This window comes from Fusarium subglutinans, assembly GCF_013396075.1.
Source record: "Fusarium subglutinans strain NRRL 66333 chromosome Unknown NRRL66333_c0000037, whole genome shotgun sequence".
NCBI lineage: Eukaryota > Fungi > Ascomycota > Sordariomycetes > Hypocreales > Nectriaceae > Fusarium > Fusarium subglutinans.
The window spans coordinates 22,446-50,441 of NW_023502100.1; the positions used below are offsets into that span (position 1 = coordinate 22,446).

Below are 27,996 nucleotides of genomic sequence, written 5' to 3' on the forward strand. Positions count from 1 at the left end.
AAATTGGAGCACACGAGGAGGATGCATGATTAAACGAGGACTTTTAGCATGAGTTTCGGAGTACATACGGTTTCAATAAGACATCTGGGCTTCTTAAATATAGTGCAGCTCAGTCACCCCGATTATCTTGAAAGCCGTTCCACTCGTCGTCGTCGTCCTTGGCCGTCAATCCCATCGCCTCTTCCTCCTCGGGACTCCTGAGGTTCTTCACCCGCATACAAGCCTGGAAACCAACAAAAGCTGTCCAAAACGGCAGTGGGATAAAGGTTACAACACCCCCGATGTAGATTATATAAACAACAAACCCAAGGTAAGGTTGTATGAATCCTAGAGTTCTATTGATGGGTCCGGAACCAATGAGGTCTGTGAAAACAAGGCCGGCAACCATTAAAATGCCAAAGACCCAGAGGATACTCAAGACTGGGAGGACCATAGCCCAGTCTCTCGTTTCGTAGAAGAACCGGTGAAAACGTTTGGTCCATGGCGCCAGAATAGGAATGCGAGAAGCTGTGGTGAAAAGGAGAAACAGCTCAAACATGAAGGGGAGAAGCAGAAACAGGAGGCGGAAGGAGAGTGAGTCCACGAAAAGCTGGTATGTTTCTGCGAACAAGAGGAAACCAAATTGGTACGACCATAGGCCATAGACCGCGGTCTTGCAGAGAGATCTTTCTGTTGACATTGTGATGGATGTTGCGATGAAGTTGAGAGGTTGTTGATTTGCAGTTGACGCAGGGGTAAAGTGAGCGCTGATCACCGATCACTGATTACTGTGCCCCGCTGTGCCGCTCGATGGATGATCCTTGTTGTAGATGTGGAAATAGCACGGCAACAAGAGCCGTTAGTGATAATCGTTATTACATGTGAATCACTTTGACCTTTGCAATTCAAGATTGACATTATGCTATTAATTTTAATGATGTCGCATCCTTGGAAGAACACTCGGAGTCAAGAAAAAAGAGCTTGACCTTTGATAGCCTAAGCTGCAATGAGACGCATCAAGCGTATACAAGTCCCACCTACAAAGGCATCCAATGGATTACAGTTCTGTGATGCACAGAGATTGTTCTCGAGTGCTTGGCTCAATGCCGTAGAACTTGTTGACCAACTTATGGGATGTGACAGTTTCGCATATGCATGCATCGATGCTCATGTAAAAGATCACATGCGGTGCTTGGCGACCAGGACATACACAGAAGCTGTGTTAGTGAGAGGTAACATATCGACTGAGAAGAAGATGCATGTGCAACAACAACTGCGAGTATGACAATTACAGGTCAGGATATAGGAGCAGTTGTCCCGTCCGTGTCTGGAGGGATATTGTAGTCGATGTAACAATATTGGACTGTGACATGAGAGAGTAATCAGGTGATATGTGTTCATCAAAAGGCGGGCACGGTTCTTTGCGATGTAGTAACACCATGTTAGGCTCGAACTGAGTCTATAGTCTCAAGCCCGTGAGATCTGGTTGACTAGGGCATCCACTGCACCGGGCATCGATGCTTCTCTTCGGCCGCAAAGTGGATATTATCGGGTCCGTTCGACCGAGGTTGTCAATTAAGGCCTGGAGAGAAGCATGACTACCTGAAGAGATGAAGCAGCATTAAATGAGAAGATAATTAGTGGCTGAAAATAGATTGAATGAGTAGGTAAATAGACAATAAACAAGGTATTGAGTGCTCCATATATACCGAGATAATATTTTATCAGATGCCGTAGCCAGTTCCTCGGTTCCGGGAAATGGATGCGGAGCTCCATATGTAAAGTGTTCCTGTTCCGGTTTCGCCTCGTATGTCATTTAGCTCGATGTACGAAAATGAAACAAAAGTATATGATATATCTTGAGAGAACTCGAAATCCAGGAGTAATTCTTGGCAATACAGTTGTAAATTAGAACGAATTCGTCTCAGAGACTGTCGATCGTTCAGGTTATGACGACTGAAGAGGCCCAAGTTACAGCACATCCAGCGCTATACTGTCCTATACCGTTGGCTGCGCCTTCCCTTGGAACAGCCATCCCAAGAGCACATGACCCACGTGATCATCTTGTAGTTGGTCCTGAGGCTTCCAATGGGATGTGCCTGATCAATCTTTACCTTTTGCATTTGACCATCTATAGTATCTTTCAATACAATTCAACACAGCTCATCAATTGATTTCAGGACCTGACGTCTCTTACACAGAGTCTGGTCAGGCCTGACAGGCCTAGAACCCGCCCCCACTTGTCCCTCCGAGCTGGGGCCTCCCGACAGTCTTGCCCCGGCTTAACGCAGCATCGGCTCCGTGTACTTTACCACAACTTTACCTTTGACTCGAAACAGTCACAAGGCGGAGAATCCTCGTCCTAGTCGGGCTTTTATTAACTGTGCCTTATTCTTACCCCTAAAGGAGAAAACCACCTTCACTGTCTTTATACTGTCCCTCGGCGCAGCAGTCTACAGCTTCATCATCGGACAGACCCGGCCCAAGTTCTAGGTGGGGTTTCAATGTCCAACGCGGGGCTCACTCTCTGCCTCTGACGACTCTTGCCGATTTAATTGCAATACCGGAACTGACCTGGACTGGACGAGAAACTCACTAGACTTTGTGGCACATCATGTCGTCGGTCAAAGCCACAAAGAAGAGCGCATTCTCTTGTGAGCCGTGCCGTAGACGCAAGGTCGACACAATCACTGCTTCACCCATAAACCTGTACTGATACCCTTTAGGTCAAATGCGGCGGCGAGCAACCGATTTGCAATCGCTGTGCTGCTAGAAGCGATGACTGTATTTACAAACTGTGGGACTCACCTCGGCCTCATTATTTTCTGAGCAATTGCTCACGTGTCATAGGAACCCGACTCTGTCTTACACCCAGCGCCTTGAGGAACGCATTAAAGAATTGGAAGACCAACTCGCTGCTATCAAATCTCCTCCATCAGTGGCCGCCTCAAATCATTCGAGTCCTGGCGTCTGGAACGGCCATGACTCGAATCGCCATACAGACGAGCATGCAATGACGAGGAGCTTCATGGGTCTCAAGATCGATGACAAGGGTGGCATTACTTACCATGGACCGACCAGTCTCTTCAACCTTCCCAGTGACCCTCACAAGCATAAGCCAGACTCGATATCATCCATTGACTCGGATGCTCATAGAAGAGAGCGTTTGGTTAACAATGCATGGCATCAGCGAGCGATGGAAAACCTGTCTGATATCCCAGTAGGTTGTCGTATAATCTGCAGTTTCACGAATCTCAGCTTACACCATAAAGGAACCGTTTCAATACCTTCTGAATGTGCATTGGTGCTGGATCCAGCCTCTTTTTAACTTTATCTACAGGCCTGCATTCACTCGTATGCTTCACCTCGAAATCATGTAAGCAGTAACTAACATTCACAGGTGACATGCAATCCATGGGGCCGTACTATTCTCACACTCTTCTGAATGCAATGCTCTCACATTCCATCCGCTGGGGTAAAAGTGATCCCTCCACCAAACAACTGCTGGATCAGTCTTATGATGGAGGAGCTGTTTTTGCAAAACACGCCCGAAGCATGCTTTTCGACGAATTAAGTAGAGGCGTTTGTACTATACCAACTGTTCAGACACTGCTACTTCTTAGCGCAGGAGAATGTGGTCATGGCAACACGACACAGGCCTGGATTTACAGTGGCATAGCGTTCCGTCTCATTGATCATTTGGGTATTTGCGTTGATGGACAGAGATATCCAGGGTCAGTCCATTTGACTGATGAAGAGGTCGAAATTCGACATCGACTTTACTGGAGTTGCTATTTCTGGGATAAGATTATCAGCCTATACCTCGGTCGCTCGCCTTCACTGCAACATACGCAGGTGTCACCGCCTCAGATTATCAGTAAGTCTAGATATGGAATTATTCGGCAAACAAGTTACTGATAGCCTCTAGTGGACGACTCGGCCGAGAATGAGCTCTGGGTCCCCTTTGACTCACCTCATGGATCAGATTGGAAGTACCCTCCTGCGACAGCTCACTCAACTTCCTGTTTCATGAGTGCTTGTCGATTATCAGTCATCTTCAATGAGATTCTCATTCACATGTATGATCCATTACTGGAGAATACCGAGGCAGAGATGCAAGAGTGTCTACAGACACAAGATCCTGCCATGAGACTATGGTGGGAACAACTCCCTCCACATCTCAAGATCGAGCTCTCCGCCATGCCTGAGCTGGCACCTCCATCACACATTGTCACCATGAAGTGAGTGCCAGTTTTCCATTTCTGAAAGCGCTAGCTAATCTGATAAGTGCATTGTACCATACGTTCAGAATCCTCCTGTTTAGGCCGATGCTCACCTGGCAGGTATACCCAGAGGATGAAGGCCCTCATCCGATGCAGAACCATCTCGTGGAATGCGTCACATCTGCAACATCTATTATAGCCATCTTCGATCTTTTTTGCAGAACATTTACCATCAGTCACTGCGTTCTATCACTTTCATATAGTGTGTATATCGCGGCCACAATTTTCCTTTTGCAGGTTCAAGCTACACCTGAGGACCAACAAGCAGTTCGCAAGCTGAGCTTCTGCGTACGAGCCTTGCATCAGGCCAAAACTGTTAATCCAGGTAAGTAGCTTATGCCCCTAGCTGTACAAGCTCTAACATACCACATAGTCATCTCAAGTGCTTTGGATTTGATCACCCGAGAGATGGCGAATCTTGGGCTTGATCCAGGATTCAGTACACCACAACAACAGCCTCCTCCGCCGATGCCTCAGCCTATGCCAGATGTTCCGATGCCTACAGACATACCGATTACCGAGACTATTTACCCAGCTTCATTTGATATACCCGCACAGCAATCGCCTTACGAGCCGGAGCAGCTGTTCCAGACACCGTGGGCCGACGATATGAATCCGAATGCAATGGCCGTTGACCGAGGAGTTTTCGAGGCTTTATCCTCATTTGAGCCACTGAGTGTACGGGTGGGCGCTATCTATGAGTCAGGAAACAACCCTCAGAATTTTGGTTGATCAAGGATGCTGTGGTAGAGCATTCTAGAGTATACTAAAAACTGATTTGATCAACGTCAATGAAAGCAGGATGCCGAAAATCAGGGAACTGACGCGAATCCGATACCCGGAAACTCAAATGGAGTGAAAAATATCAACTTCTCAGCCGGGTATCAGGCACTCAAGGAACCACGGATCTTGATTCATCCAATAGCAAAGAGCTCAACGACAGAAGAGGCTTACCAGGCATTGGTAGTCTTGACTGTGGGCTCTCACATCGGGGTATCGAAGCCGCGATACCGTTATATACTCGCATCTGCCGAGCCCTCAAGGTCCACATGCCGAACACTGCCCGGCGCTACTCGGAGAAGATGTTATCGAAGTTATACTTTCAACCGTCAACTTCATGCTGGAACATGGAGTCATGTCTCGATTGCTTGTGTAATCTCGCACTCTGTAGAATGGTCCTAGGACTGGTTGTGGCCATTTTGGAAATCGTTCTTGACGTTCCAGGTATCACAATGCAACGGCAGAATGATCAACAGATGAATAATAGGCAGATATGATATGAATATATAAACGAAAATATTAACAAGTACACATGTCCATAGCAGAAAGAACGAAATCAGCTTTGAACACCATGGATGAAGATCCCCTTACTGCTATATCGAGCTCGACCCCTAGCCATAAATGATTCCAATTACTGGTCTGATTTCCTCGATGGCCTCTGAACGTCCCATAAATCTTCAGCATTTCCTCTGAAAAGCCGCTCCTTGAGATGCTCATCATCACCACACCAACTCAACACTCTCTCCATCCAAGGCTTGATATCCAATCCCTCAAACCTTGTGTGAGGCCAGTCGGTTGCAAAAACAACATGCGTCTTTCCAGCGATTCGAATAACCTCCTTAGCGATGGGATCCAAATCGCTGTAGTCAGGGAGTGTGCTCATCCTGTAAGCGGCTGACAGCTTGACATATGTCTGGCCGTTTTTGAGTAAATTGATGAGAGAAGAGAAGCCTGGAATGTCATATGGATCTGCGCCTGCGTATTTGTTCAGAGGCGGTTGTCCAAGATGGTCTATGCAGAACTTGACATTGAGCTTCGGGATGATGTGTTCAAGGAGAGTGACCATATCCATTGGAACATAGACCTGAACAACCCATCCCAAGGGTCTCACAGCGTCAGCGTAAAGCATTAACTGCCTCTCCAACTCGGCCGCATCAATGGCAAGTTCATTCGAGAGGATATTGAGTCTCACTCCACGAACGCCTAGTTCATGCCAAGAACGCAAATCCTCCTCATTAACGGCCTCGGGGTTGATGGCAACAACGCCTCGTCCACGCTCAGCACCAAGTGCACGCAGACCATCGAGAAGACACGAGTTGTCGAGGCCATAGATAGATGGCTGAACCAGGACTATGTTGCGGAGCCCAACGCTGGTTTCAAAGGTAAGGGCTTGGTCCAGACTATGAGACGTAGGACGGTATTTGGCTGAAGCATCAAGGGTGTAGTTCTCAACGTCGACAATGTGCATGTGTGAGTCCCATGAGTCGGGAGGAATACGTTGAGCAAGGTTTGATGAAGTCATGATCAAGATACTGAGCGAGTATAATTAATTAAAAAGATTATAGAGGGTTGCGAGAATGATATATAGTCAGTGTAAGTGTAATCTATGCTATGTCCGACTGGGGAACCGAGGTCGGCCGAGTCGGCGGGGAAGACGAGACGAGAGTTTAAACTCCGCATGCGATTCAGCGGACGATGACTTCCAGAAGTTAATTAACCCAATTTTATCTTTATCTTATCGTGTTTCTATTGCATCGAAATATCCTAGGAATTATTTATGTATATGCGTGGCATACCTAATAACGGCAGTTATTCTTGTTAGCACGTGTGAGAGGGTTTGCAGGCATTAGCTACATGCGAGCACGCCCTGAGTGCATAGGGGGCGTATAGTATGTCGAAGAATAGGTAGGTAGGTAGCTAACGGCAATAGTGAAATCCACAAATATAGCCGAGATGGCCTCTCACTAACAAGGACTGATGGATATCTGTAATTGAGCGTATGAGAAGCGTATGCACAGCCAACACATCAACAGGCGTATCAGCAGAATTGCCTATTTCAAATAGTTCACAGCCCTGTAGCTCACTCCCCGTTGCAGTAAATCTGTTCAGGTAATCAAGCACTAAAACACAGCCTCAGCCACTGATTACATGGTCCATAACTCGCTAATGAAAAACCGCGGGGCAGAAGAAGAAAAAGACCCTTGAACTAAACGGCACGCCACCTTCCCAAAAGAGGAAGCAGAGCTCTGCGAAATCCAATCGTCATCTGCGTCTTCAGTGACGCAGCTTCCATTACCCCCGCCACACTTGGGCTCCCCCTTCTAGGTAAAGATTTGTCATTCGCATTGACCGACAGCCCGAAAAAACATTCAAATATCAATGCGACTCCCTCGATAGCTTCACTCTACCTCCTCAGAACAGAACAACACAATCGCATTCATCTCTACTACCTGCAAACATGTCCTACCTTCCTCCCTTCCTGGCGCGTCTCGCCCGTCCCTTTACACAATCTACACGTCTCTCAATCGCTCCCGATCAATCCGCTGCATCTGTCATCCCCGAGGGCGCTCAGCGCTGCACCGTCGCAGCGGGATGTTTCTGGGGAACAGAGCATTTGTATCGCAGACACTTTGCCGATAAGGGTCTGATCGATGCAAAGGTTGGATACATTGGTGGTGATCTCGACAACCCTAGCTACCGCGCCGTCTGCGGTGGAAAGACAGGCCGTACGTCGCAATCCTCATCATTCGCGTTAAAGCATAACTAACATTCATAGACGCCGAAGCTGCGCAAATCATCTTTGACCCTACAAAAGTCTCATACGCACAACTCCTGGAGTTCTTCTACAAGACGCACGACCCCACGACGCTGAACCGCCAGGGTCCCGATACCGGCCCCCAGTACCGCTCTGCCATTTACTTCCACAACGAGGAGCAGGAGAAGATCGCGCGCGAGGTCACAGAGAAGGCCAACAAGCAATGGTGGAAGGGCGGCATCGTTACCGAGATTGCGCCCGCTGGAAAGTGGTGGACTGCTGAGGAGTATCACCAACTCTACCTCCACAATAACCCCTCTGGCTATGAGTGCCCGAGCCACTTTATGAGGCCCTTCCCACCTCTGGAGTAGATAAACATTCGAGGATATATTGTATTTTGGCTTAGCAGACGGATGGAAATGGCATCAATGATATCAGGAAACTTAACTTGGAATGAGGCAATGAGGGGACAGAAATTCAACATATACCTAGTCACAATTTACAACATTTGAAATCAACTCCACTCTGGATATTTGATGTTTTTTTTCTCTTATTTGCTAATCCTAAAATTAAGAAGTTGGAAGGCCCATCCACTTGTAGACCGATTTCAACAAAAAACAGGAGAGGAGTTCATCATTATCCTCCATCCGCGTAAATAATCCTTTTGCTAAAAATAATACAAAACGCCTATAGCGCTAATTCTATGCACCTCCATCACCGATCGCTTACTTGCGTCGGTTCTGCTGCATCATCAGGATTTGAACCATGCGGATGAAGATGTTGAGGAAGTCAAGCTCGAGAGAGATACTCTCGTTGACGGGGTCACGGCGAATGACACCAGCTTGGGCGAGACGCGCGTGGTGGAGGACCTTCTGGACATCATACAGAGTGAATCCACCAAAGACAGCAAGACCACCGTACAGCCAGATGCTCTCAGTGAAGGCAAGGGTTCGGATAGCGGTGGCGGGGATGACAAGAGGGGCGAGACCAGAAGCAGCAACGATGGCGGCACCAGCCAGGAGAGGACCACCAATGTAGAGATACTTCTCCTGCTTAGCAGTGGCACCGACGATGGCAAGACCACCCATCATGGCGATGGTGTAGAGACCGGCACGTCCAAGGAGAGCAGGGGGAACGAAGGCGAGGAGGGGAGCGACAAATGCAGCCTGAGTGGCGTTGAAAGCGGTCCAGAGGGCGTACTTGGGGATGTAGCTGGGTATTGTTAGTAAAAATGTTTCAAAATTGGCATTGATTGAATTCATCAACTTACTTGTCAGGGCTGATAGATCGAGTTCCAATCATGGTGGCGAAGCTGAGAGCGAGACCACCAATTCCAACAACCCAAGGGTTAGTAACCATGATTCGGTAAACGAAGCCGGTTTGAACCATTTGTCGAGCCGTCAATCCAATGATACCAATTCCGAGACCAGTGTGCAAGAAAGTGTTGTTCAAGTATTCGCGCTCGTAAACGGGCATGCCGCCATCCTCACGGGTCTCCCGGTTGAAGACAGCATTGATGGCAACAAGCGTACCGCCAAAGATGGCACCTCCAACCAAGAGTCGTCGGCTCGTCGACTGAGGCGCTGTGGCAGCTCCTGCAGCTTGCTGGTTGTAAGATCGACCGCCAGCACGGCTTGTTCGTTGGAAAGCATTGCGGGTGGCTGCGGAGGTGACGCGCGATGTGAAGAAGTTGGCTGTGGGCTTGGACTGGACGTGGAAGCTTCGGACGGATGCGGTGTTGCGGAAAGCAGTCTTTGAGAGCTCAGGAAGCCTCTGCGCAAGTCGCGCAGGGCCCTGGCGGACAGTAATTGTGAAGGACATCGTCGTTCTGGCGATGCAGTTGCTGGGGAAGGATGCGATATGCAAGTCGTTTCGTTTACAAAGGAAAAGGTTGAAGCGGGGACGGGGAATCGAGAGTATTATAAGTCCCCGGTAAAAGAATGGAAAGCATGACGTTGGTTCCGGCTGTGGAGCCTACCTTACCTAAAATCCGACATCACGTGGCTGTGTCGGTGGAATATTGTGGAAAGAACCGGTGCCTCTCAGTGACTCAGTTGGTCATCACTCGGCGGCTACGGGCTCTAAACTCCAGGCGCCGTCGGATTTACTGGTGTTACGCTATGGGAATAGTTACATCACATATACGTTGACGTTGGCCTTTTTCTAGCCTCTTCTATTTTCGGCTGCTTCTTTTCAATTCCAGTATTATTATGAAGGATATCAACACCTCCATCAAGGGTATCTACTAAGCATCCTCTCTCCCAGCATTTCACCCATTCCATCATGCTTCCTCTCTACCCGGATATGCGTTGCATCGCACGAGACTTGATATGTAGTAATGGCAAATGCTCCACGACTTTGACGCCAATGCTGCGCAACATAGATCCAATGCTTTCCATCCCAACTCAATTCCCAATCGGTTCCTCAAAGTGCCCCCCAAGACGCCGTCCTTTCTTTATCGTAAACTTCCAAATCCTTTCTCGATGACGAACCGCACGGGTCGTCGTGCTCTCTTGGCTCTGTATCCGAACGCAGATCGTGGCATAAAGTTCTGCGCTGTGAGCATAGCAACGCTCATGGCCTTGGGCGCAGGATTGTCATCCTCTGATTGTCCCTGCCCAGAGGTTTCGCTTGATGTGGGCTCTGTAGAACGTTGACCTACGCGGTCATCAAACCCCCAATTCGAAACGCCACCGGCTCGGATCCAAGACTCCAAGTTACGGCATTGACTGACATCCATCCAGTTCAGTCGCCCGCAACCATTCAGGACATTTTCGACGCCTCGACCAGTGACACGCACGCAGCCACGAACACTGAGGGCCTCCAAGTCGTTCAAGTGGAGCGCCACGCTTTCCAAACTTCCATCGCTGACCGCACTTCCGCAAAACGCCAATCGCAGCTCCCGCAACTTTGGCAGACGGAGAGCGACGACCTCTGTCGCCGTGTCAGAAAGTGCACAGCAGAACGATAGGTCCAGATGTGTAAGGTTCTTGGCTGAGTTGACCAGGGCAACCACAGCGTTGTCCGAGAGATATGTGCAATCAGCTAGGCACAGCCTAGATAGCTTTTCAAACCGGAAAGGCGCCCATGATTGAAACCCTGCATCTGTAATCGATGTGCAACGTGTGAGGGACAACGACTCGATACGGTTCGAAGCATGTGCTGCTAAATGAGCCATAGAACGATCTGTGATGTGCTTACAGTAGGAAAGGTTGAGGCGTTTGAGTTTCGGGCACCCAACTACTGTACCCGGCGGCAGAACATGCTGTGCGGCATGCTTCTGTTGTTGCTGCTTGCTTCGCGATCGAGCCGTGGAACTTGAGATAACGACTGATTTCGAAGGCGGTGGATCTGGTACAACCCAGCCAACAACGCGGCCTAGAAGATTGTCACCAACCTTGCGGCAGTTGCTCCAGTCAACTTCTTCTAATCCCTTCGCGTTCTCGCTCATCTCCAAAATTTGGTTCGCAGAAACGTCCCAGACTGATTTCATTTTCCACTTCTTGACATTTTTGCCGCAGCTGCGCCATAGAGCACCAAATCCTTCATCCGTTATATGAAAGCAATTATTCAGGTCAATGGACAAAGCGCGAGTGCCAATGAAGGGAGCAAGCACCTTGATCAGGACCTCGTCAGTAACCTTGCGGTTGTAAATCGAGAGGTCGACATCTTGGCAAACTTTGGGGGATGTAGTCAAGAGCTTACGCCAGTGTGTGCTAACAAGGCGTAGTCGAAACAGCTCTCCTATATCCACGTGCTTGAAGATGTAAATTAGGATCTCATCTGAGAGAACTGGTTTGCTCATAGTAATTGGTCGGGTTGGCAGAGTCGTCCGTACTCGCTTTGCCGGGACGTCATTGTCGTCAGCTGAAGCATCAGAAAACGCAAATTTGATAGGAGTTACTTCTGAGAGGCGAGACCTGGCACCGTTGGTCGTTGGGGTAGAGCTGTCTGTTGGAGGCATTGGAGGTGCCAACGAATGCCGCCTTCGATTTCGAATATTCTCCATGTTCACACTCAAGAACGGGTCGGGGTCCTTGGGTGCTATATTGCTTGTATCATCTTTCGCTGGAGACCCAGGCTTGGATGGGGTAGTAAAAGTGAGGTCAGGGAGCGATGCTCGTGTTGGTGTTGTAGGTGTCGGCGGGTCAGATTTGTTAGCCTTTTCCTTCACATCAACATCAACCATAACAACGTCGTCGCTCTGTTTCTGATATCGCAACCGTGCAGTTTCTTTGACCTGTGTCAGAATATCGGAAGGACAGCGTCTCCAGAACTCGTCGAGGACATCGCCTGTAATCATGATACACTCGACAGAAGTGATAGATCTTACGGTGGCTGTTCGACCTCGTGACAATCCAAGGCTTGCAACTTCGCCGAAATATTGACCTGCCTTCAATCGAGGCCGTTTTGGGATGGCCTTGGCCTTATTCTGAATGTTATCGTCGTAAACTGGCTCATCATGAATGACCTCCGCCTCGCCACGAACAATGAAGAAAATTTCGTTTCCCGGTAAGCCTTGGCGAACGATATCTGTAAATGGGGTATAGGACTTCGGTTGGACACTCAATCCCAGGAAATGCAGGATATCTGCAGGAAGTGTAGAGAAGAGCGGTAACTCCTTAAGTGTTGTTCGAATGTTGATTTGACCGCTTCCAATCGCACTCCCAGCAGCTGGGTCCTCCATGATTCCAGGGCTCGGGGACTTTCTTTTCTTGTTGTTGACAACCGCACCGTCCTTGATAGCGCCCCTCTCTCCAGTAGAGACCTCTCCAGGAGCGGCTTCTCGGGCGCTGAAGTCTCCCTGGGGAGATTTGACCAATCTTCCACTTTCTTGCCGCTTCTTTTTCAGAAGGTTCAACCGTTCCTGTGCCTCTTCCCGAATGGCCTTCTCCATTTCTGGGAATTTAGGTATCACGGCATGTAAATCCTCTTTCTTCAGCACTAGCAACAAACACTTCGTGCGTGCTACAATAGTAGCTGTTCGAGGCATCTGCATCAAAACACCGATTTCTCCGAAGAACGAACCGGGATTGAGCTCAGCATAGACCGCCTCACCATCACGCGAAGTGACAGCAACTACTCCTCGAACCAACCAGTACATTGCCTTGGCTTCGTCTCCTTCCGTCACGATATGATCATTGGGGCTTTGGATTTGAGGCTTCAGGTGATTTCCTATAGCAACAAGAAACTCTTCCGGAGCTGACATAAAGAGAGGGAAGGATCTGATGCGGTCAACCAGATCTAGCGGCATGTCTCGGATAAGCGATGCTGTGAGCGGCGAAGGCCGCACTGGCCGCGTTGGGTTTGTTTCGACATTGAAAGACCGAATCAATGAAATCGAATCTGAGGATGTCGCAGCAGCCGAGGCTTGCTGATGATGAGCCAAAGCCCTATAGGGCGATGGCGAGCTTGGGGAACGACCTCGCCTCATGGTTCCAGTTTTGGCAAAATGCGGTGTTGCTAGAAGTCAGCGGAATCGCAACGGCGAGGACAATTGCCTCCCCTCCAGCAAGCTCTCGAGCCGCCGCCGGAGCTGAGGGTGACAGTTTCTTGACCTTTTTCTTTGTTCCTGGCTTTATATCTCCCAGGCTATGACGCGGAAATGTCAAGTGAAACTTGGAGAGTGGATCAAGGTACAGTCATGCTCCGGTGTGACGTTGGAGAGCAATCCTTGAGGAGAATAAGATGATCGCTTTCGTGCAATCGGTTTGCCGACTGTGGCTTGAAATATGGACGCACAAAAGGCTTGTGTTGAAGCCCAGGCTCGATCCGTAGGCCCCGTGATAGGTAGAGGGCGTAAAAGCTGCAGTCACAGACTGAATATCAAGGTAGAAGTCGCACAGGGTTCCAAGGCGGCGGTTTGGATCTTTTTTCGTAACACGAGAACAAGGAGCGAGCTGTTGTGCAGGTGAAGGCGTAGATGTTGAACGTCAAGAATGATCGCGTGGATAGGTCGAAGGTGGCTTTCGAGGAGTGTGAGCGATGACGGATGGCGGACAAAGAATGGAGACTCGTGTTGGGACTTACCAAAGCTTGAACGGAAGCCAAGAAACGAAGGTTATCTGATGCTCACGGATAGAGGTCAAGTTAAAAGAAGAAGAAAGCTGGTGGGGAGCTGTCAAGAAGCAACAAGGAAGCTATTGTAAGAGTGGAATTGGCGAAGCTCGAAGGGGAAATCAGTTGAGGAAGGTCAAGTCAAAAGAGCATGTACAGTATGTAAGGTAAGGTAGGAGATAGATAGATCCGCATGGGAAAAGATGGATTCCAGTGCCAGTTCTGGCCGCCACATGAACGACGCCCACTCAAGACCACGACCACGACACAGAAGGCCCCTCTTGCATTCGACACGCCCACTCACACGGACAAGGAAAGCTTGGTGTGGGGTAGTTAGGCAAAGTACCTACAGTGTTGTACTGTAAGTACTATCCTGACTTAGCTGGGCGGGCGGGCAGTGCCGTCACACACGGTGAAGCAGCGTGTAAGAAGCGAGCAAAAGAACAAGGGCCCCTGTGAAAGTGAAGCTTTGAGTGGAGAAATATGAGCAAGCCAAAAGCAAGCAAGCAAGCATCGGTAATGCAAGCAATTCAACGGGAAAGGAACGGTTTCGAGAGTCAAACTTTGGGTTAATCACCGAACGGCACAGAAATTGGCTCTCGCAATGATGCGATTGCAGATAAACTGAGATGTCCTGGGCTGCCCGCGTGGTGGTGCCGGTACCTTGGCACAAGCGCATGTAGCTAAGATAGTCGCAGTACCAGCTACATTAGCAAGCAACTCATTGCCCTGTACCTAAAGTTAGTGGCGTCTTAGGGCAGTGGACATCCCATCACAAAGTGAAACGGAGCCAGCCCCGGAGCTGCTGTTGGGAAGAAACCTGAGGGTCAGTGCGTTGAGGCGCTTCGGTGGATGCTTCGATAAAGCTTCAGTGGGATGCGATGTGCTGTTTGCTGCTCGTCATGGACCTTGACCAAACCCTTTCAAGGACCCCAGTAATGGTCTTCTCATCCTCACTAGCGAGCGGCACCAAGCGCAGATGACCGAGCGCGCACAGGGCCCTTAACGGTTCACTGGTACCTTTCTTTTGATGTTTGGCAGGGGTATAATAATCTGACCAAAAACAACCTGCGTGATAGCTGATGCTGCGGAAGCGACCCGATAGCTTGCTTTATCTTGATTCCATACAGTAATCCATGCATGGCCAATGCCTCCCTAATCAAAAATGTCCCATCAGTTTGACGAAGCCGTGGTTGACGGTGAGCCATGGTCTTTTAGGGTTAGTAGCGGTCGTCTTCTGCCGTCATCATTTCCCCCCTCTGCTACGTATATGTCGATCCTGATCGTCGGATCCGTGCAGCCAGCCTCCAGCCTGCCGGGAAAGGGGCCAGCCATGTTATGCCATCGGTCAGAAGACCATCGTTTTGGTGATATATCCGATATGGTTGTCATTTGCCTCGGCAAGCTGCGAGGAAAGCTGGCCGTGGGAGTTCGTTTTGAGGAGTTTGATACATGTCGTGATACCATCTGTATTGTCCGTACTGTACTGTCATTCTGATGAGTGTTTTGTCAAGAGCTTCTCCTTTGCACTGACCTCTTGTCATGCAGATGCTGCGACAGTTAGCGTTGGCTGTGGCCGAAAATAGATACATGGCTTGAGAATTTGCAGCTTTATTCAGGCACGTTCGCATCGCCATGCCAATGTCAATTCCAGATGCGGCAGCTTGTCGGAGGAGGATCCTTGCAACATGTAATAGATAGAAAACTGTGCGGAATCATTTCGTGAAACGTTTCGTCATGGTGTTTCATGTCTGCGGGCTGTGGCTGTCAGTATTCCCCATCAGATCAGTATCAGCCTGCAGAAAACATGCAGCGATTGTCGGGGACAACTGCAGCCTTGTGAGGCGACCTGCATCAATTGCTTCTTTTGTCGTCTAAAAAATTGCTGAATCATAAGCAAATATTGTGTAATTCTTTTCTGCATCGTTCGTCTGAGACAGGGTCTCTAAAAGTTTTGAGGCCACCCACAGGGTTCTTAGCTGTGATCTTTCTAGAAGGTAGCACTGACCCAGGGACAGCGGTCAGGCAACGCAATGACCACCTTGCCCTGGTCATGGAAACTCGCTAGAAGAAGGAGAAGAAGGAATGAATTATTGTAGGCCAGGTCGTATTTTCAGGTCATTAAACCAAGTGCAGATGCAGGTTCCTGAGATTGTTTGCCTATGGCGGCTACCTACTCCGTACCCAAGTCCTTCTTCAATTTCGATTAAACTACACTTATTGGCAGATGCCTGGAAAAATGCTATTGAAGAGCCACAGTTTTAACCAAACCGCCTTAGGATAGATAGGTAGGCTGTCTAAGATGCTCCCAATCGGCCAGATTTACTTCAGAGACGACCCAGGCAGTTGCAGCTTGGGTACCTCAGGTAGGTACTCGGGCAGCAGCTAGCCCGCTCTTGCAACTTTGGCCTTTCAACGACTCGCGAGGAAAGAACACTTGGGGCCTCGATCCTAAATGATACAAATATTTCTCTTACCAGGTTTAATTTAGCACCCTCTTTCGTGCTCCCCGAGAAGACGCACTTAAGCAAAATGGAGGATTTCATGACAGAAACACATGTCTACATCAAGCCAGAATGCGAACTCTGCGATCAAACTATTCACACCGACGAGTGGACTGTGGCCTGTGAGTAAGGATGGGAAACTTCCCCAGTTCGATCTAACATTGGGTTTATAGTGCTTGGGCACGACGATGGCCTCAGCCCGTCTCATTTGACCAACAAGTTCCGATTTCCAGAGTCTCAGGATGTCGTTGAAATGGCAGACAAGCTAACACTGTGCCAATGTCTCCAATGCAAGATGTGCGAATTGGCTTGTCCATCTGTGACAATACATGCGAATTGTTACCGTGTTTTTCAGCAGTCTTATTGTCGGGAAGATGCCATGGAGGCTATATGGGTCGCTTCAGCATGGAAGTCCCCATGGCGACACCGACCTGCCCGGCGGAAGCCTCGACTTGATCTCACTGACATGACGTTGGTGTCAATAGGAGGGCCTGTTGCCGAGGCTATTGGTATCCCAGGTCTCGCGCTTTTGCCGTCAGAAGTGCTCCAAATGGTTAGGTTTTATATCCCCAATAATCTCCTCTGGCGATATTCTCTCATCCAAAACATTTCTGAGGAGATGTCACGGCCCTTCCAAAATCCCTTCGAGCCTCAGCATGATGCTACTCGCTTCGCTCTGGCAGCAGTGAAAGCCTGGAAACGCGAATTGAAAGTGGCGGATACTACTCGTGATGAGAGTGAATCAGAGCCGTTCATCGTCAGACTTACTGTTGACTGTCTTGGCTTGAAGGAGATCCAAAGATTGAAAGATTGGCCAGAGTATAACCATATTCGGTCCAATACATGCGCATACGTTTTCTTTACACAAGGACAAGCTAATGGCTCTTTTATTTCTTTCAAGGTCAGTCCTCTCGTGACTTCATGGGAACTTCTGTTAATACTAAACAAGTTTGGCCGAACATTCATCGAGAATCCTCATGACTCTCGAGACTTCCAATTCTGGGACACACCTAGCCCGCCCTTAAGATGTTTGAAGATGTTTCCGAGGCCGGACCGTCCAGGCTCCATCCGATACCGCACTGTCGATGTTCTCAATACCACTGGACTCACCTTCTTCTTTCTGAGAGGCTTCATAGCGGCAGTTCACTCCCACACAGCGAACACACCAGTTGCAGCAACAGCTATACAACATTTCTCTCAAGATGAACAAGACCATATGATATGGACGTACATCCCTGTATCCAGTACTGATGCCCTGCTTCGGATCGGCGTGGGGGATGTCTGGCAAAGACAAATGGAGGTAAGTTTGCGTATCGTCTGATCTCTTTACAATGTTTCTCACACCAGTAGATCTGCACCAAACTCACAGGGACCTACTTCTTTGGCCCTTACGAAGGTTATACTGACACTGACGATGTATCGGGGAATGAGCCATCTGTGCTTATTCATAACGTACCAACTAAGCTAGCAGGCGGTTCACTCGGCATAGTCACCAAGCACAACTTTGAGAGTGAACACTTGTTGTCATTTCCTCGCTACCACAACGATGGCGAGGACCCCCTCAATCGGGACCGTATCCACACTGCAGCTCCAGCGAAAAACATCACTCATGCTGATGTCTATTACGATCGCAGGAATGGACATTGTAAAGGATTGCTCCTGAAGTATGCAAACGGTGCGCAGCGGGCAGTAGGGCAATGCCGGATCGGTATTGACCCTTTCAAAGCTTACGAAGAGCCATCCTGGTTCTGTTACCGCGATATCTGTGATCCAGAAACATTGGAAGATACTGGAAGCTGTGTAGTTGAATGCACAACTGGCACGAATAACCATGAGCATGAACCTTGCGACCTTGATGATTGGCAGTGTATGCGCGCACGAGCAGGATCATATCTTGAGTTCCTGTGCGACAGCAACACAGACACTTTTTATATGTACGTTCGACATGATGAGGAAGAGAACGACGACTAAAAGTATTCTTTTTTTTTTCTCGTCTCACGACGAGAAGCATTTATGGTTCCTGGTCTGATGTAAGGTGCTTAATTATACTGTTTACAGGTAGCATTACCAGCCCATAACACACATCATGAACTCAGCAATGTCTCTCTTCCGCTGGTTGATTAGGAAGAAGACATTCCACATTTTGATGAAACGCATTTACGTATCTGATCAGAATGTGGCCTTTGCTGTCAGACCACTCGCCGATACTTATACATGGATTTTGTGCGATTATTCTATCCATCGAGCGTGAGCAAGAGTACACGGTGGTTATGATTGGTATCTCTAGTTGTCACTGTCTACGGACGCCCGATGAACCTTTCGAAACAGTGAAGCTCCAGAACGGGCGTAAGCTTCCCTTTTATCTAAAGCCATAATAATTAATTATGTACCACCATATCTTTAGGTACTCTTCACTCCTATTCCCACGGTTGTCGTATGTATAAGTTGCCTTCTTACCAGCCACAGCACAGCCACACTCGCTCCCACGGCAACCTGAGTTCTCCTTTAGTTACACTGTTGATTTTAATTAAAGTCAAAGACTGGCTAACATTTGCTATCAACAGTCTTTCGCAGCTGTTTTCTCTCTTACATATCTCTTCCCCTTCTACGCTCCCAGTGAACCTATCTCTTACCCTAAGCCATCATGTTCGCGGACGAGGAATTCAGTACAAGTGATATGGATGAGGCCTTAGAGGAGGAAGATGAGGGTGAAGAGCCATACAAAAAGTTGAAGCATATCTATCTTAAATCAGATTGCGGCCTTTGCAATCAACCGATGAATCCAGATCAATGGACTCTTGCATGTAAGACTTAAAGACTTGCCTTAATACTACCCTCTGCTGCATGTACTGAACTAACAATCCCTTGCAGTAATTGGTAATCCTACAGGGACCAAACCAGTGCGTTGCACTAAAAAGTTCCAATATCCTAGAACCCGCGAGACTATTCGCGTCAGGGGAATACTGCCATTATGCCAACGTAATGAGTGTAGTAGGTGCTCAAAGTCCCCTCCTTCTGTAACAATACACGCTATTTGTTATCGCGTATTTATGAAGGAATATCGACAGGAGAGCGCAATGGAGCGCATATGGGTTACATCATGCTGGAAGTTTCCATGGCTACATCATCCTGTTCAACTTACTCCTCGGCTCAGTCTTATTGACACCACCAAGGCTTCAGTAAGGGCTTCTACCGCAAGAGCTTTTGGGATACCAGAACTAGCAACTTTGCCACCACAGGTTCTGCAAATGATCAAGTCATTTGTACCGTATCACCCATTGTGGAAGTTCAGCTCTATCCAAAACGTTGCAGAGAGTATGTCTTCGTCCGGAACTGATATCGAGAGTTACCCATTGACCAGCATCAAGTCATGGCAACGTGGACAACCAGTTGTCTGCGATAAAGGCGAATTGAAAGAATTTGTTCTTAAACTAACTGTTGATCGCGATGGCCTCAGTCAAATTGAGAAGCTGGAGAGATGGCCTGAGTATAGTCCGATTCGGTCTAATGCTCGTGCGTATCTCTTCATTGTGCCCCTGCGAGCAGCAGACTCACATGTTGATTTCAAGGTATGGTCAAAGGCCCCCCCCCCCCCGGGCAATGCTCAGGTTAGTTTGGACGAGCCTTCCTGAGAAGGTCTTCGCGATATGGGTTCGAAGAGTTTTGGGACACGCCAACCCCTCCAAAGAATGGGCTGAGCATGTTTGCTGTACCAATTGACCGCCGTGGTTCTGTCCGTTACCGGACGGTAGATCTTTGTAATATCACTGGTCTGACGTTCCTCTACTTCAGAGGTTATATAATGGGGGTTCACGCTCACACGGCCGACAGCGAAAGCCACTTTGGATGAAATTTCGGCAATAGATCCGAAGTACTTGATGTGGGCGTATGTACCGATCTCGAGTAAAGACCGTCTTCTGAGGATTGGTGTACGCGACAGTTTGGAGGTATATCTACCTCCGACGTTTTTGAAACCGACAGTGCTGGTGAGTCTCTGACTAAAGCATCATCTTTAGTCCCAATGCTCACGTCAACAGATATCAACCAAGCTCGCCGGTGATTTCGTGCTGGGTCCTGATTATGGACCTTCCAAGAAAGAATACTTGTCAGGAAAGGAGCCGACCGTGTTTGTGTACAATGTTCCGCATAAAAGAGGCCACAGTATATATGGAGCAGTAAGTGACAAGAAGGGTGACGAACCTTCAGCACCATTCCCCCGGATTCTTCCCTCAGGAGAGTGTCCCCCATATCGTGGCCGCCTTCATTTCGAGGCCTCCGCAAAGGACGTTGTTCACGTCGATGTCTATTACGAGGAGGCCAGCGGATACTGCAGGGGACTCCTCCTTGAATACGCCAACGGCGCTCAGAGGGCGTTGGGCCAATGCCGAGTCGGGATTGACCCCTTCAAGTCTTGTGATAAACCAAAATGGCTTTGCTATTCCCACAGCTTCGACGACAAACCCTTCGATCGGATTAGGCAGTGTAAAGTCGAATGCAGCACCGGTTCGGATAGTCATGACCATAGTGAAAGGGGTATGTTCTCTCACTGGACATGTACTCGCATGGAGGGGACTCTCGAGTTCGCGTGTGATCATAGAATGGCTGATCTGGACTCATATTATTAGCTTGAAGAGTGAGCGTATCGATGTTTTACAGACTGCATCAAGAGAAGCAATGTTAATCTATCCGGATTGTTTCAATACTCCCTAGGTGCATGGCCATATGGTCTCAGACATATCAGCCACCCAATCTCATTGGATGTTGGCACTGAGATCCTTGTAATGCAATACGCAGTGTTACCAACTACATCACATCCACACCCTCTGCTTCTGCTGTATGATCAACCTTGTTCTTCCATCATCACGGTTGCACACCGCATTTTGTTCTCTCATCGATCAGATCTCAGCAAGCAAAGCGAAATGTCGGACGTTGATGGTTCAGGTGATTCGCAACCAGAGATGAAATCGAAGATCGTTGAGTCTGATGAAGATACATTAGAATGGGACGTAGTGCATGTCGCTATCAGATCAATATGTGGCCTTTGTTCTCAGGTCATCGCCCCGTACGAATGGGCTATAGCATGTAAGACTCTCATACCTCAAATCCCTTCTTGCCGAGGCCAGTCTTCTGTGTTATTGACATCTGATATAGTGCTCAATAGCCAAGGTCACCGCCATGGTACTCGTCCTGGTTATTGCACAAAGAGATTCCGATTCCCTAAGGAACGAGGAATCACAGTAAAGGGTGGTTTATTCCCCTTGTGCAATGGAGAGCATTGTCGAGACTGCAAGGGATCACCCGAGTCAGTTACAATGCATTCGGAATGTTATTGCTTTTTCTTGCAGACGTATCACGACAAGCCGGCCTTGGAACGCGTTTGGGTTGCTGCAGCCTGGAGAATCTCGTGGGTTGTACGCTCTTCTCAATCCATGCCACACATTGGGTTTATTGAACACGGGCTGGTTTCAATTAGTTCTTCCACTGCAGAAGCCTTGGGTATGCCGCAACTGGCAACCTTGCCATCTGAGGTTCTTCAGCTCATAGCAGCCTATTCGCGCGAGAGTATTCTCTGGAAGTATCTGGTTATCAGAACCAGAGCCGAGGAATTATCAATTTTTGATGAGAGCATATCCAAGGACGATGATGACATGCAGTACAATCTCGGTACTGTGAAGAAATGGCATCGAGGGCAGGATGCAGAGTTCGATGAGGATTCACCCGAGTCTTTTGTGTTCCGGCTCATCCTTGATTCCCATGGGCTACTCGGCATAGAGAGACTACCTGACTGGCCCGAGTATAGGAGCTGTCGATACCAAACCTCCTACAAGTATCTCTTTATCGATTCTAAGGAAGCGGAACGTACTTGGGTATACTTCAGAGTAAGTCCTCCATCTTGCATCATTTCCTGTCTTGTAGCGCTACTGACATTGGGGAAACAGTTTGGAAAAGCGCGGATGAAACTGAGTCCCTCATTGTCAAGACCTGTTCAACTTTGGGACATACCAAGTCCGCCAGGTCCGTCCACGAAAGGGCTTAAGGTTCTCTTAGTACCACGTCGTACAGATGCTACTTGCATTCGCACCCTCGATCTACGCAATATTACTGGCATTACCTTCTTTTACTACAGGGGCACTTTGATGGGACTCCATGCTCACACCCTTGAAGACCCCACAGCGTTGACTACTGTTAAGGACATTCTTCCAGATTATGAACCTAATCTAGTCTGGATATACATGCCCATAGCACATGGTGATCGTATCATGAGGTTTGGCCTGCGGAGTTGGAGAAATGACCGCGAGGAACCGGCGGCCCATCATATGGCTTTGTTGGTTAGTTCCGGTTTATGAATCATGATGTGGCTTCTTGATACTAATCAGGTGCCTAGATGACCACGAAGCTGGCTGGTGACTTCTCTCTCGGTCCAAATTTCAATGATGAAGATAGGAATTTCTTCTTCAAAGGAACACCCACTGTTCTCTTCCACAATACGCCAGCAAAGGGGGGGATTACACTGTTAGGCTTAGCCGGTGACGAAACTCAAGAGACGCTGCGAGCCCCTAGATTTCCCATCATCTCTCTCTCGATTGATCAGTTGATTAATGGGGGTGCCGCTATTACAGTGGACATTCCACTGAAAGACGCTGTCAGAATTGATATTTTCAATGAAAGGTCCACTGGATACATGAGAGGTTTTCTTCTTGAGTATAAGAACGGCGCACAGAGGTCTGCAGGGCAATGCAGAGTAGGAGTTGACGAGGTCACCGTTTATCACAGGCCCGTTTCATTCTGCTACCGCACGGTTTATGGGGATGCTCTTGATGAGAACAAACACTATACAGTTGTATGTGGCTCGGATACGGGTATTGAACATTATGGTCATGGTTTTGGTAACGGGCCGTGGAAATGTTCAGATCTCGGACTGTACGCCAAGGTTTGGTGTGACGATGTAACAAGCGACCTGTATACATACACTCCCAGGTCTCGAGAGTTTATAGCGGTCGAGTAGGATTGGGTTTAACACTGGAGTATTCGTTTCTCTCTTCTCAAGATCAATGCTCTTCTTATCTTTTGACGAATCATCTCGGAGGCACTACTATTCTCAAACAAACGATATCATTATTGTTTACTATGCAAACTTTCTTTCATCTTCATTCGGCCCCTTTCCCAACATACAAATTTCATATTTGCAACGAAATACAAGAATTCCTATTTTTCCTACCATTTTTTGTAATAAAGTCTTCTATCTCAGAACAGTCACGCCATGTCCGATGCACCTCAATCCCCCGGTAATTTGAACGATAGGACTGATAGATGGGAATCTGCGGGTTATGAGGGTGCTCTGTATGAGGGTTATATCCAAGACGACTAGGATGATGAAAGGCACATCTGCCTGCAGAACCAATGCGATCTCTGCCTTCTCGATATGACACCAGATGATTTGGCCATTGCCTGTATGTGTCGTGAGAGATACCTTATGGACTGCTATTGCTACGCTGATACATCAACCACCTTATAGTAACGTGCGAAACCCATCTTCGCCCTTCATATTGCACCAAGTTATTCAGATTTCCCGCCGGCGAGGGGGAGTTTCAACCTGAGGGAGAGAAGTGGCCTCTATGCCGGGAAGTTGAATGTTTTCGGTCACAGGATTCTGTAACTATGCATGCTTCCTGTTACCAACTCTTCTTTCGGCATTACATGCACGATAATCCCCTCAACGCGGTGTGGATTGCCACGGAATGGAGACACCCCTGGAGGCATGACCTCAATCCAAAACATGGCTTTAAGTTGGAAGACAACAGCATCGTATCTGTGAGCCCCTCTGTTGCCGAATCGTTGGGAATGCCACAGCTGGCTCTGCTGCCCCCGACCCTTGTCCAAGATATCAAGTCCATGTCTCTTAACAGTGAGGTCTGGGCTTACTTGGCTGTCAAGGATCTTGCAGAGACATTTTCATCCGCAGCTGACCAAGATGACCCCCTGTCGTGTGCGCTTGACAAAGTCGAGTCTTGGACCAGGGGCGAGAGTGCACCTGTGATGAGTGACGGCACTGCTGGGGATTGGGGTATCCGAATCACGACAGATCGCCGGGGTATACGCAAGATTGAAAGAATCTCTGGTATTCCTCCCTACATAGATTGGCGGAGTGAAAGCCTTGCATTCGCTCTGATACCGCGTGAAGCAGCAATGAGAAGTTCTGTTGATTTCAGAGTAAGTGGCACAACCTCTTGTCATGATTATTTCGAAATGCTGACCGTTGACTTAGCTTGGGGCAGCTCGTATCGGACTGTGCAATTTCAAGACAGTCATGTGGGATACACCAAGTCCTCCTCTGGGAGGCAGGTTGTCAATCTTCGCCCCGTGTCATAACACGAACTTAGGTGATATGCGTTTGCGCACACTGGACTTGCGCAGCACCAGGGGCCTCACCTTCTTCTACGTTGGGTCTTCTCTGCGAGCTGTTCATTCTCATACGCCTCGCTTCCCAACTGCGTTGACGACATACGCCCGTTTGCCCGAGCAGGATAGAAAGCATGTGGCATGGGCATATGTTCCTATCGCACCTAATGATCAGCTTATCGGATTAGGTATACGATCAAGTGGCATGGATGATGTGTTTTGTTCACCCTCTATTCTGGTAAGTCTCATCATCACGAGGTGCAAGTCATGATAGCTGATCGAACAAGATTCGCACTAAACTTGCTGGTGATATTATCATCGGCCCTCGCCCCAGGCCCGCCCACCCTGACTTGACTCTTGTCCTCGTTAAGGATCACACCTGCAATATCATACCAGAGTTTTTCGTATATGATATGCCTGCTCCTGGCGATGAACAAATGCTTCTCGCGGTGGCAGCAAGTTCAACTGAACCTAACGCAGACTCCATGCGTCGATTCCCTCGCACAACATCGACAACAATAACCCACAGTTGCCGTTGTACTCTTCTCCAAACCCAGGTACCTCTCCAGGGGACCACCCGGATTGATATATTTACTTGCAAAACCATGTTTATGCAGAGGCATGCTGTCTGAATACGAGGATGGGGCCCACAGAGCTGTTGGTCAGTGCCGGATGGGAATTGACAGAGTAACAATCTACATAAATCCCACGAGGATTTGCTACAGCGATACGATGCAGGCTCATTGCTGTGACGGTGATGACGATTGTTCCAACGAAAGGTCTGAATCACGGGAGCAGAATGAATGCACAGCACATCAAGGTTCCAGGGTTGAATGCTCCAGCGATAGAGATGAGCATCATCACAACGACAGTGGTGAGCACATGGTCTGCGTACCCATCAAAGGGTACCTCGATTGCCACTGGGACGGGCAATGGACTCGACTGCAAGTACAAGAGCATGCCCCTGAAGCGGATACGACATTATTGCAACTGGACATGGGCGACGGACATCCCCGCATATTCACGGTATAATGCATCACAGCACTTTCACAACCTCGGCAATACAGCTTCAGACAAATCAGCTCAGTTGTTCTCTTCAGTCCATTTCTATATTGCATGTCCCATGTGCATAGTTCCAGTCTACATCGTTTCGTTCAAATTCGCTAAATCTGTGACCCAAATAACAACATCCGTCTTTTACAGAACTAAACATCACATTTTATGAACCCAACGCCGAATGTTACACGACCCAGATATGCATGTCTTTCTCGTCAATTCGCTCTAAGTTCGCAGGAATGTCTTGAACACTTGCGAGTTGGTGCAGTCTTCATAGGGGTATCCGATCTTGCGCAAAAATGACTCCAGCTCAGGAACCTCGTCGTCAGGACACAAGATGCCAGTAACAATCTTGCCCACGTCACCTCCGTAGTTACGGTACTGGAAGAGGCTGATGTTGAACTTGGGCCGAAGTGTCACGAGGAACTTCTCGAGAGCTCCAGGTCTCTCGGGGAAGGTGAACATGTATAATCGCTCGTTGGGTACCCCGGATCGACCACCGACGAGGTATCGAATGTGACTCTTTGCGAGTTCATCTTGTGATAGATCGGTTACGCTCATGTTGTTGGATTGGATACGGTCCATGAGAGAGCGGAGTTCCTCTGAGCGCTGATGGGCGGGAGCAGTCAGAGACACACCGATGAGAACGTTGGCGACTTCGTCTGTCGAGTATCGGTAGGTAAACTCGGTAACAGCGTGAGGCATGATGTTGTTGATGAGCTCGGAGAACGCTCCAGGCTGTTCGGGGATCTGCACGGCAAGCAAAGCCTCCTTACCCTCACCCATGGTGGCACGCTCAGCAACGAATCTCAGCCGGTCAAAGTTCATGTTGGCGCCTGATGTGATGGCAATGAGGTTGCGCTTTGAGTCATTCGACGGGTTCTGAGAAACGTATTTCTTGAGACCGGCGATGGAGAGGGCTCCAGCAGGCTCAAGGCCGGATCGGGTGTCGTCGTACATGTCCTTGATAGCTGCGCAGATCTCGTCGGTTGTCACTTCAACAACGTCGTCGATAACCTCCTTGCAGATGCGGAATGTCTCCTCTCCAGGAATCTTGACGGCAGCACCATCTGCGAACAGGCCGACCTCCTTGAGCAACACCCGCTCTCCAGCCTTCAACGATTGCGCCATGGCGTTGGCGTCGTGGGCCTCAACACCGATGATCTTGACATGAGGAGCCATGCGCTTGACGTACAGACCAATTCCGGCAATGAGACCACCACCGCCGACACCGCAGAAAATGGCCTCTACCTTGGCCATGTTGACCTGGCCAAACAATTCGTTTCCAATGGTTCCCTGACCAGCGATAACATAGGGATCGTCGAAGGGAGGGATGTTGATAAGACCATCTTGCACCTCTCTTCTCGCGCACTCCTCCTTGGCCGCATCGAAGTCAGCGCCATGCAACACAACATGGCCGCCCAAACGAGCAACATTCAAGTGCTTGATACTAGGAGTCGCTTCGGGCATGACAATGGTCGCAGGGATCTTGAGCTTGCGGGCCGAGAAAGCGACACCCTGGGCGTGGTTACCAGCAGAACAGCACACAACACCCTTCCAGCTCTTCTTCGGGTCGAGATGGGCCATCTTGTTGTAAGCGCCGCGCAGCTTGAAGCTGAATACGGGTTGCTCGTCTTCACGCTTGAGGAGGACATTGCATTCGAGTCGGTTGCTGAGGTTGATGGCGTGTGTGAGAGGAGTGACCTTGCAGGCCTCGTAGACTCGGGATGTGGCACTGGCGATAAGACGAAGGTACTGAGTGAGACTGTCAGCTTCGCAGTTGGTATTAGTTGAGGAGGGATTATTCTCACATCCGGGTAACCTGTCGGAAGAAGATACTCGTCGGGCACAATCTCCTTAATGCGCGCCCGCTTCTCCTCCGACGGTGTAGACGGATTGGCGCTGTACTCTGTCAACGCCATTCCGGTCATCGGCGTATGCGGCCGAGAGTGAAAGTCGCCGTTTGTGCCATTGGTAGTGCCATTCACGGCGCCGTTAACGGGCACCGCAACGATGGGATCGTGAGCTGAAGGCATCGTGAGGGAATAGGTGAAAGAGAATGTGTGAGGAGGAGGGAACAAAGGTTGGAGTGAGGAAAAGGTAAATATCATTTAGTCCTTCTTTCTCTAGTCACCGCCGCCGAACGACCGGACCTGAATTTTTGTTGGACACCAGCTGTGAG

At 48.9% G+C, this 27,996-nt stretch overlaps 10 protein-coding genes across 10 annotated transcripts; 5 read left to right on the plus strand and 5 right to left on the minus strand.

Annotated features, from left to right (window-relative positions):
* Nucleotides 1-109: 109 nt before the first annotated feature.
* Nucleotides 110-679, minus strand: FSUBG_4157 (uncharacterized protein; the record flags this gene model as incomplete). Its single annotated transcript, XM_036682116.1, has 1 exon — nucleotides 110-679. The coding sequence occupies one exon, from the start codon at nucleotides 677-679 to the stop codon at nucleotides 110-112; it is 570 nt and encodes a 189-aa protein (XP_036540292.1).
* Nucleotides 680-2,593: 1,914 nt separating this feature from the next.
* FSUBG_4158 (nitrogen assimilation transcription factor nit-4) lies at nucleotides 2,594-4,994 on the plus strand (the record flags this gene model as incomplete). The annotated part of the gene is made up of 9 exons (XM_036682117.1): nucleotides 2,594-2,656; nucleotides 2,706-2,776; nucleotides 2,830-3,199; nucleotides 3,252-3,333; nucleotides 3,380-3,553; nucleotides 3,608-3,856; nucleotides 3,908-4,220; nucleotides 4,466-4,587; nucleotides 4,636-4,994. 9 exons carry the CDS (start codon nucleotides 2,594-2,596, stop codon nucleotides 4,992-4,994), a joined length of 1,803 nt encoding a protein of 600 aa, XP_036540293.1.
* Nucleotides 4,995-5,673: 679 nt separating this feature from the next.
* On the minus strand, nucleotides 5,674-6,564 carry FSUBG_4159 (TIM barrel metal-dependent hydrolase; the record flags this gene model as incomplete). Its single annotated transcript, XM_036682118.1, has 1 exon — nucleotides 5,674-6,564. The coding sequence occupies one exon, from the start codon at nucleotides 6,562-6,564 to the stop codon at nucleotides 5,674-5,676; it is 891 nt and encodes a 296-aa protein (XP_036540294.1).
* A 936-nt stretch (nucleotides 6,565-7,500) lies between these two features.
* Nucleotides 7,501-8,168, plus strand: FSUBG_4160 (MXR1-responsible for the reduction of methionine sulfoxide; the record flags this gene model as incomplete). The annotated part of the gene is made up of 2 exons (XM_036682120.1): nucleotides 7,501-7,768; nucleotides 7,819-8,168. The coding sequence occupies 2 exons, from the start codon at nucleotides 7,501-7,503 to the stop codon at nucleotides 8,166-8,168; spliced, it is 618 nt and encodes a 205-aa protein (XP_036540295.1).
* Nucleotides 8,169-8,522: 354 nt separating this feature from the next.
* FSUBG_4161 (bax Inhibitor family) lies at nucleotides 8,523-9,618 on the minus strand (the record flags this gene model as incomplete). Its single annotated transcript, XM_036682121.1, has 2 exons — nucleotides 8,523-9,009; nucleotides 9,068-9,618. The coding sequence occupies 2 exons, from the start codon at nucleotides 9,616-9,618 to the stop codon at nucleotides 8,523-8,525; spliced, it is 1,038 nt and encodes a 345-aa protein (XP_036540296.1).
* Nucleotides 9,619-10,252: 634 nt separating this feature from the next.
* Nucleotides 10,253-13,231, minus strand: FSUBG_4162 (f-box LRR-repeat 7; the record flags this gene model as incomplete). Its single annotated transcript, XM_036682122.1, has 1 exon — nucleotides 10,253-13,231. One exon carries the CDS (start codon nucleotides 13,229-13,231, stop codon nucleotides 10,253-10,255), a length of 2,979 nt encoding a protein of 992 aa, XP_036540297.1.
* Nucleotides 13,232-16,386: 3,155 nt separating this feature from the next.
* On the plus strand, nucleotides 16,387-18,329 carry FSUBG_4163 (uncharacterized protein; the record flags this gene model as incomplete). The annotated part of the gene is made up of 3 exons (XM_036682123.1): nucleotides 16,387-16,480; nucleotides 16,532-17,658; nucleotides 17,709-18,329. 3 exons carry the CDS (start codon nucleotides 16,387-16,389, stop codon nucleotides 18,327-18,329), a joined length of 1,842 nt encoding a protein of 613 aa, XP_036540298.1.
* Nucleotides 18,330-19,002: 673 nt separating this feature from the next.
* FSUBG_4164 (uncharacterized protein) lies at nucleotides 19,003-23,364 on the plus strand (the record flags this gene model as incomplete). Its single annotated transcript, XM_036682124.1, has 11 exons — nucleotides 19,003-19,162; nucleotides 19,230-19,258; nucleotides 19,598-19,966; nucleotides 20,396-20,891; nucleotides 21,258-21,440; nucleotides 21,510-21,660; nucleotides 21,704-21,769; nucleotides 21,832-22,237; nucleotides 22,298-22,373; nucleotides 22,422-22,687; nucleotides 22,744-23,364. 11 exons carry the CDS (start codon nucleotides 19,003-19,005, stop codon nucleotides 23,362-23,364), a joined length of 2,823 nt encoding a protein of 940 aa, XP_036540299.1.
* Nucleotides 23,365-24,017: 653 nt separating this feature from the next.
* FSUBG_4165 (uncharacterized protein) lies at nucleotides 24,018-25,390 on the plus strand (the record flags this gene model as incomplete). The annotated part of the gene is made up of 5 exons (XM_036682125.1): nucleotides 24,018-24,569; nucleotides 24,625-24,682; nucleotides 24,740-24,996; nucleotides 25,046-25,315; nucleotides 25,376-25,390. 5 exons carry the CDS (start codon nucleotides 24,018-24,020, stop codon nucleotides 25,388-25,390), a joined length of 1,152 nt encoding a protein of 383 aa, XP_036540300.1.
* A 649-nt stretch (nucleotides 25,391-26,039) lies between these two features.
* Nucleotides 26,040-27,850, minus strand: FSUBG_4166 (threonine ammonia-lyase biosynthetic; the record flags this gene model as incomplete). Its single annotated transcript, XM_036682126.1, has 2 exons — nucleotides 26,040-27,569; nucleotides 27,626-27,850. The coding sequence occupies 2 exons, from the start codon at nucleotides 27,848-27,850 to the stop codon at nucleotides 26,040-26,042; spliced, it is 1,755 nt and encodes a 584-aa protein (XP_036540301.1).
* Between the last annotated feature and the right edge of the window lie 146 nt (nucleotides 27,851-27,996).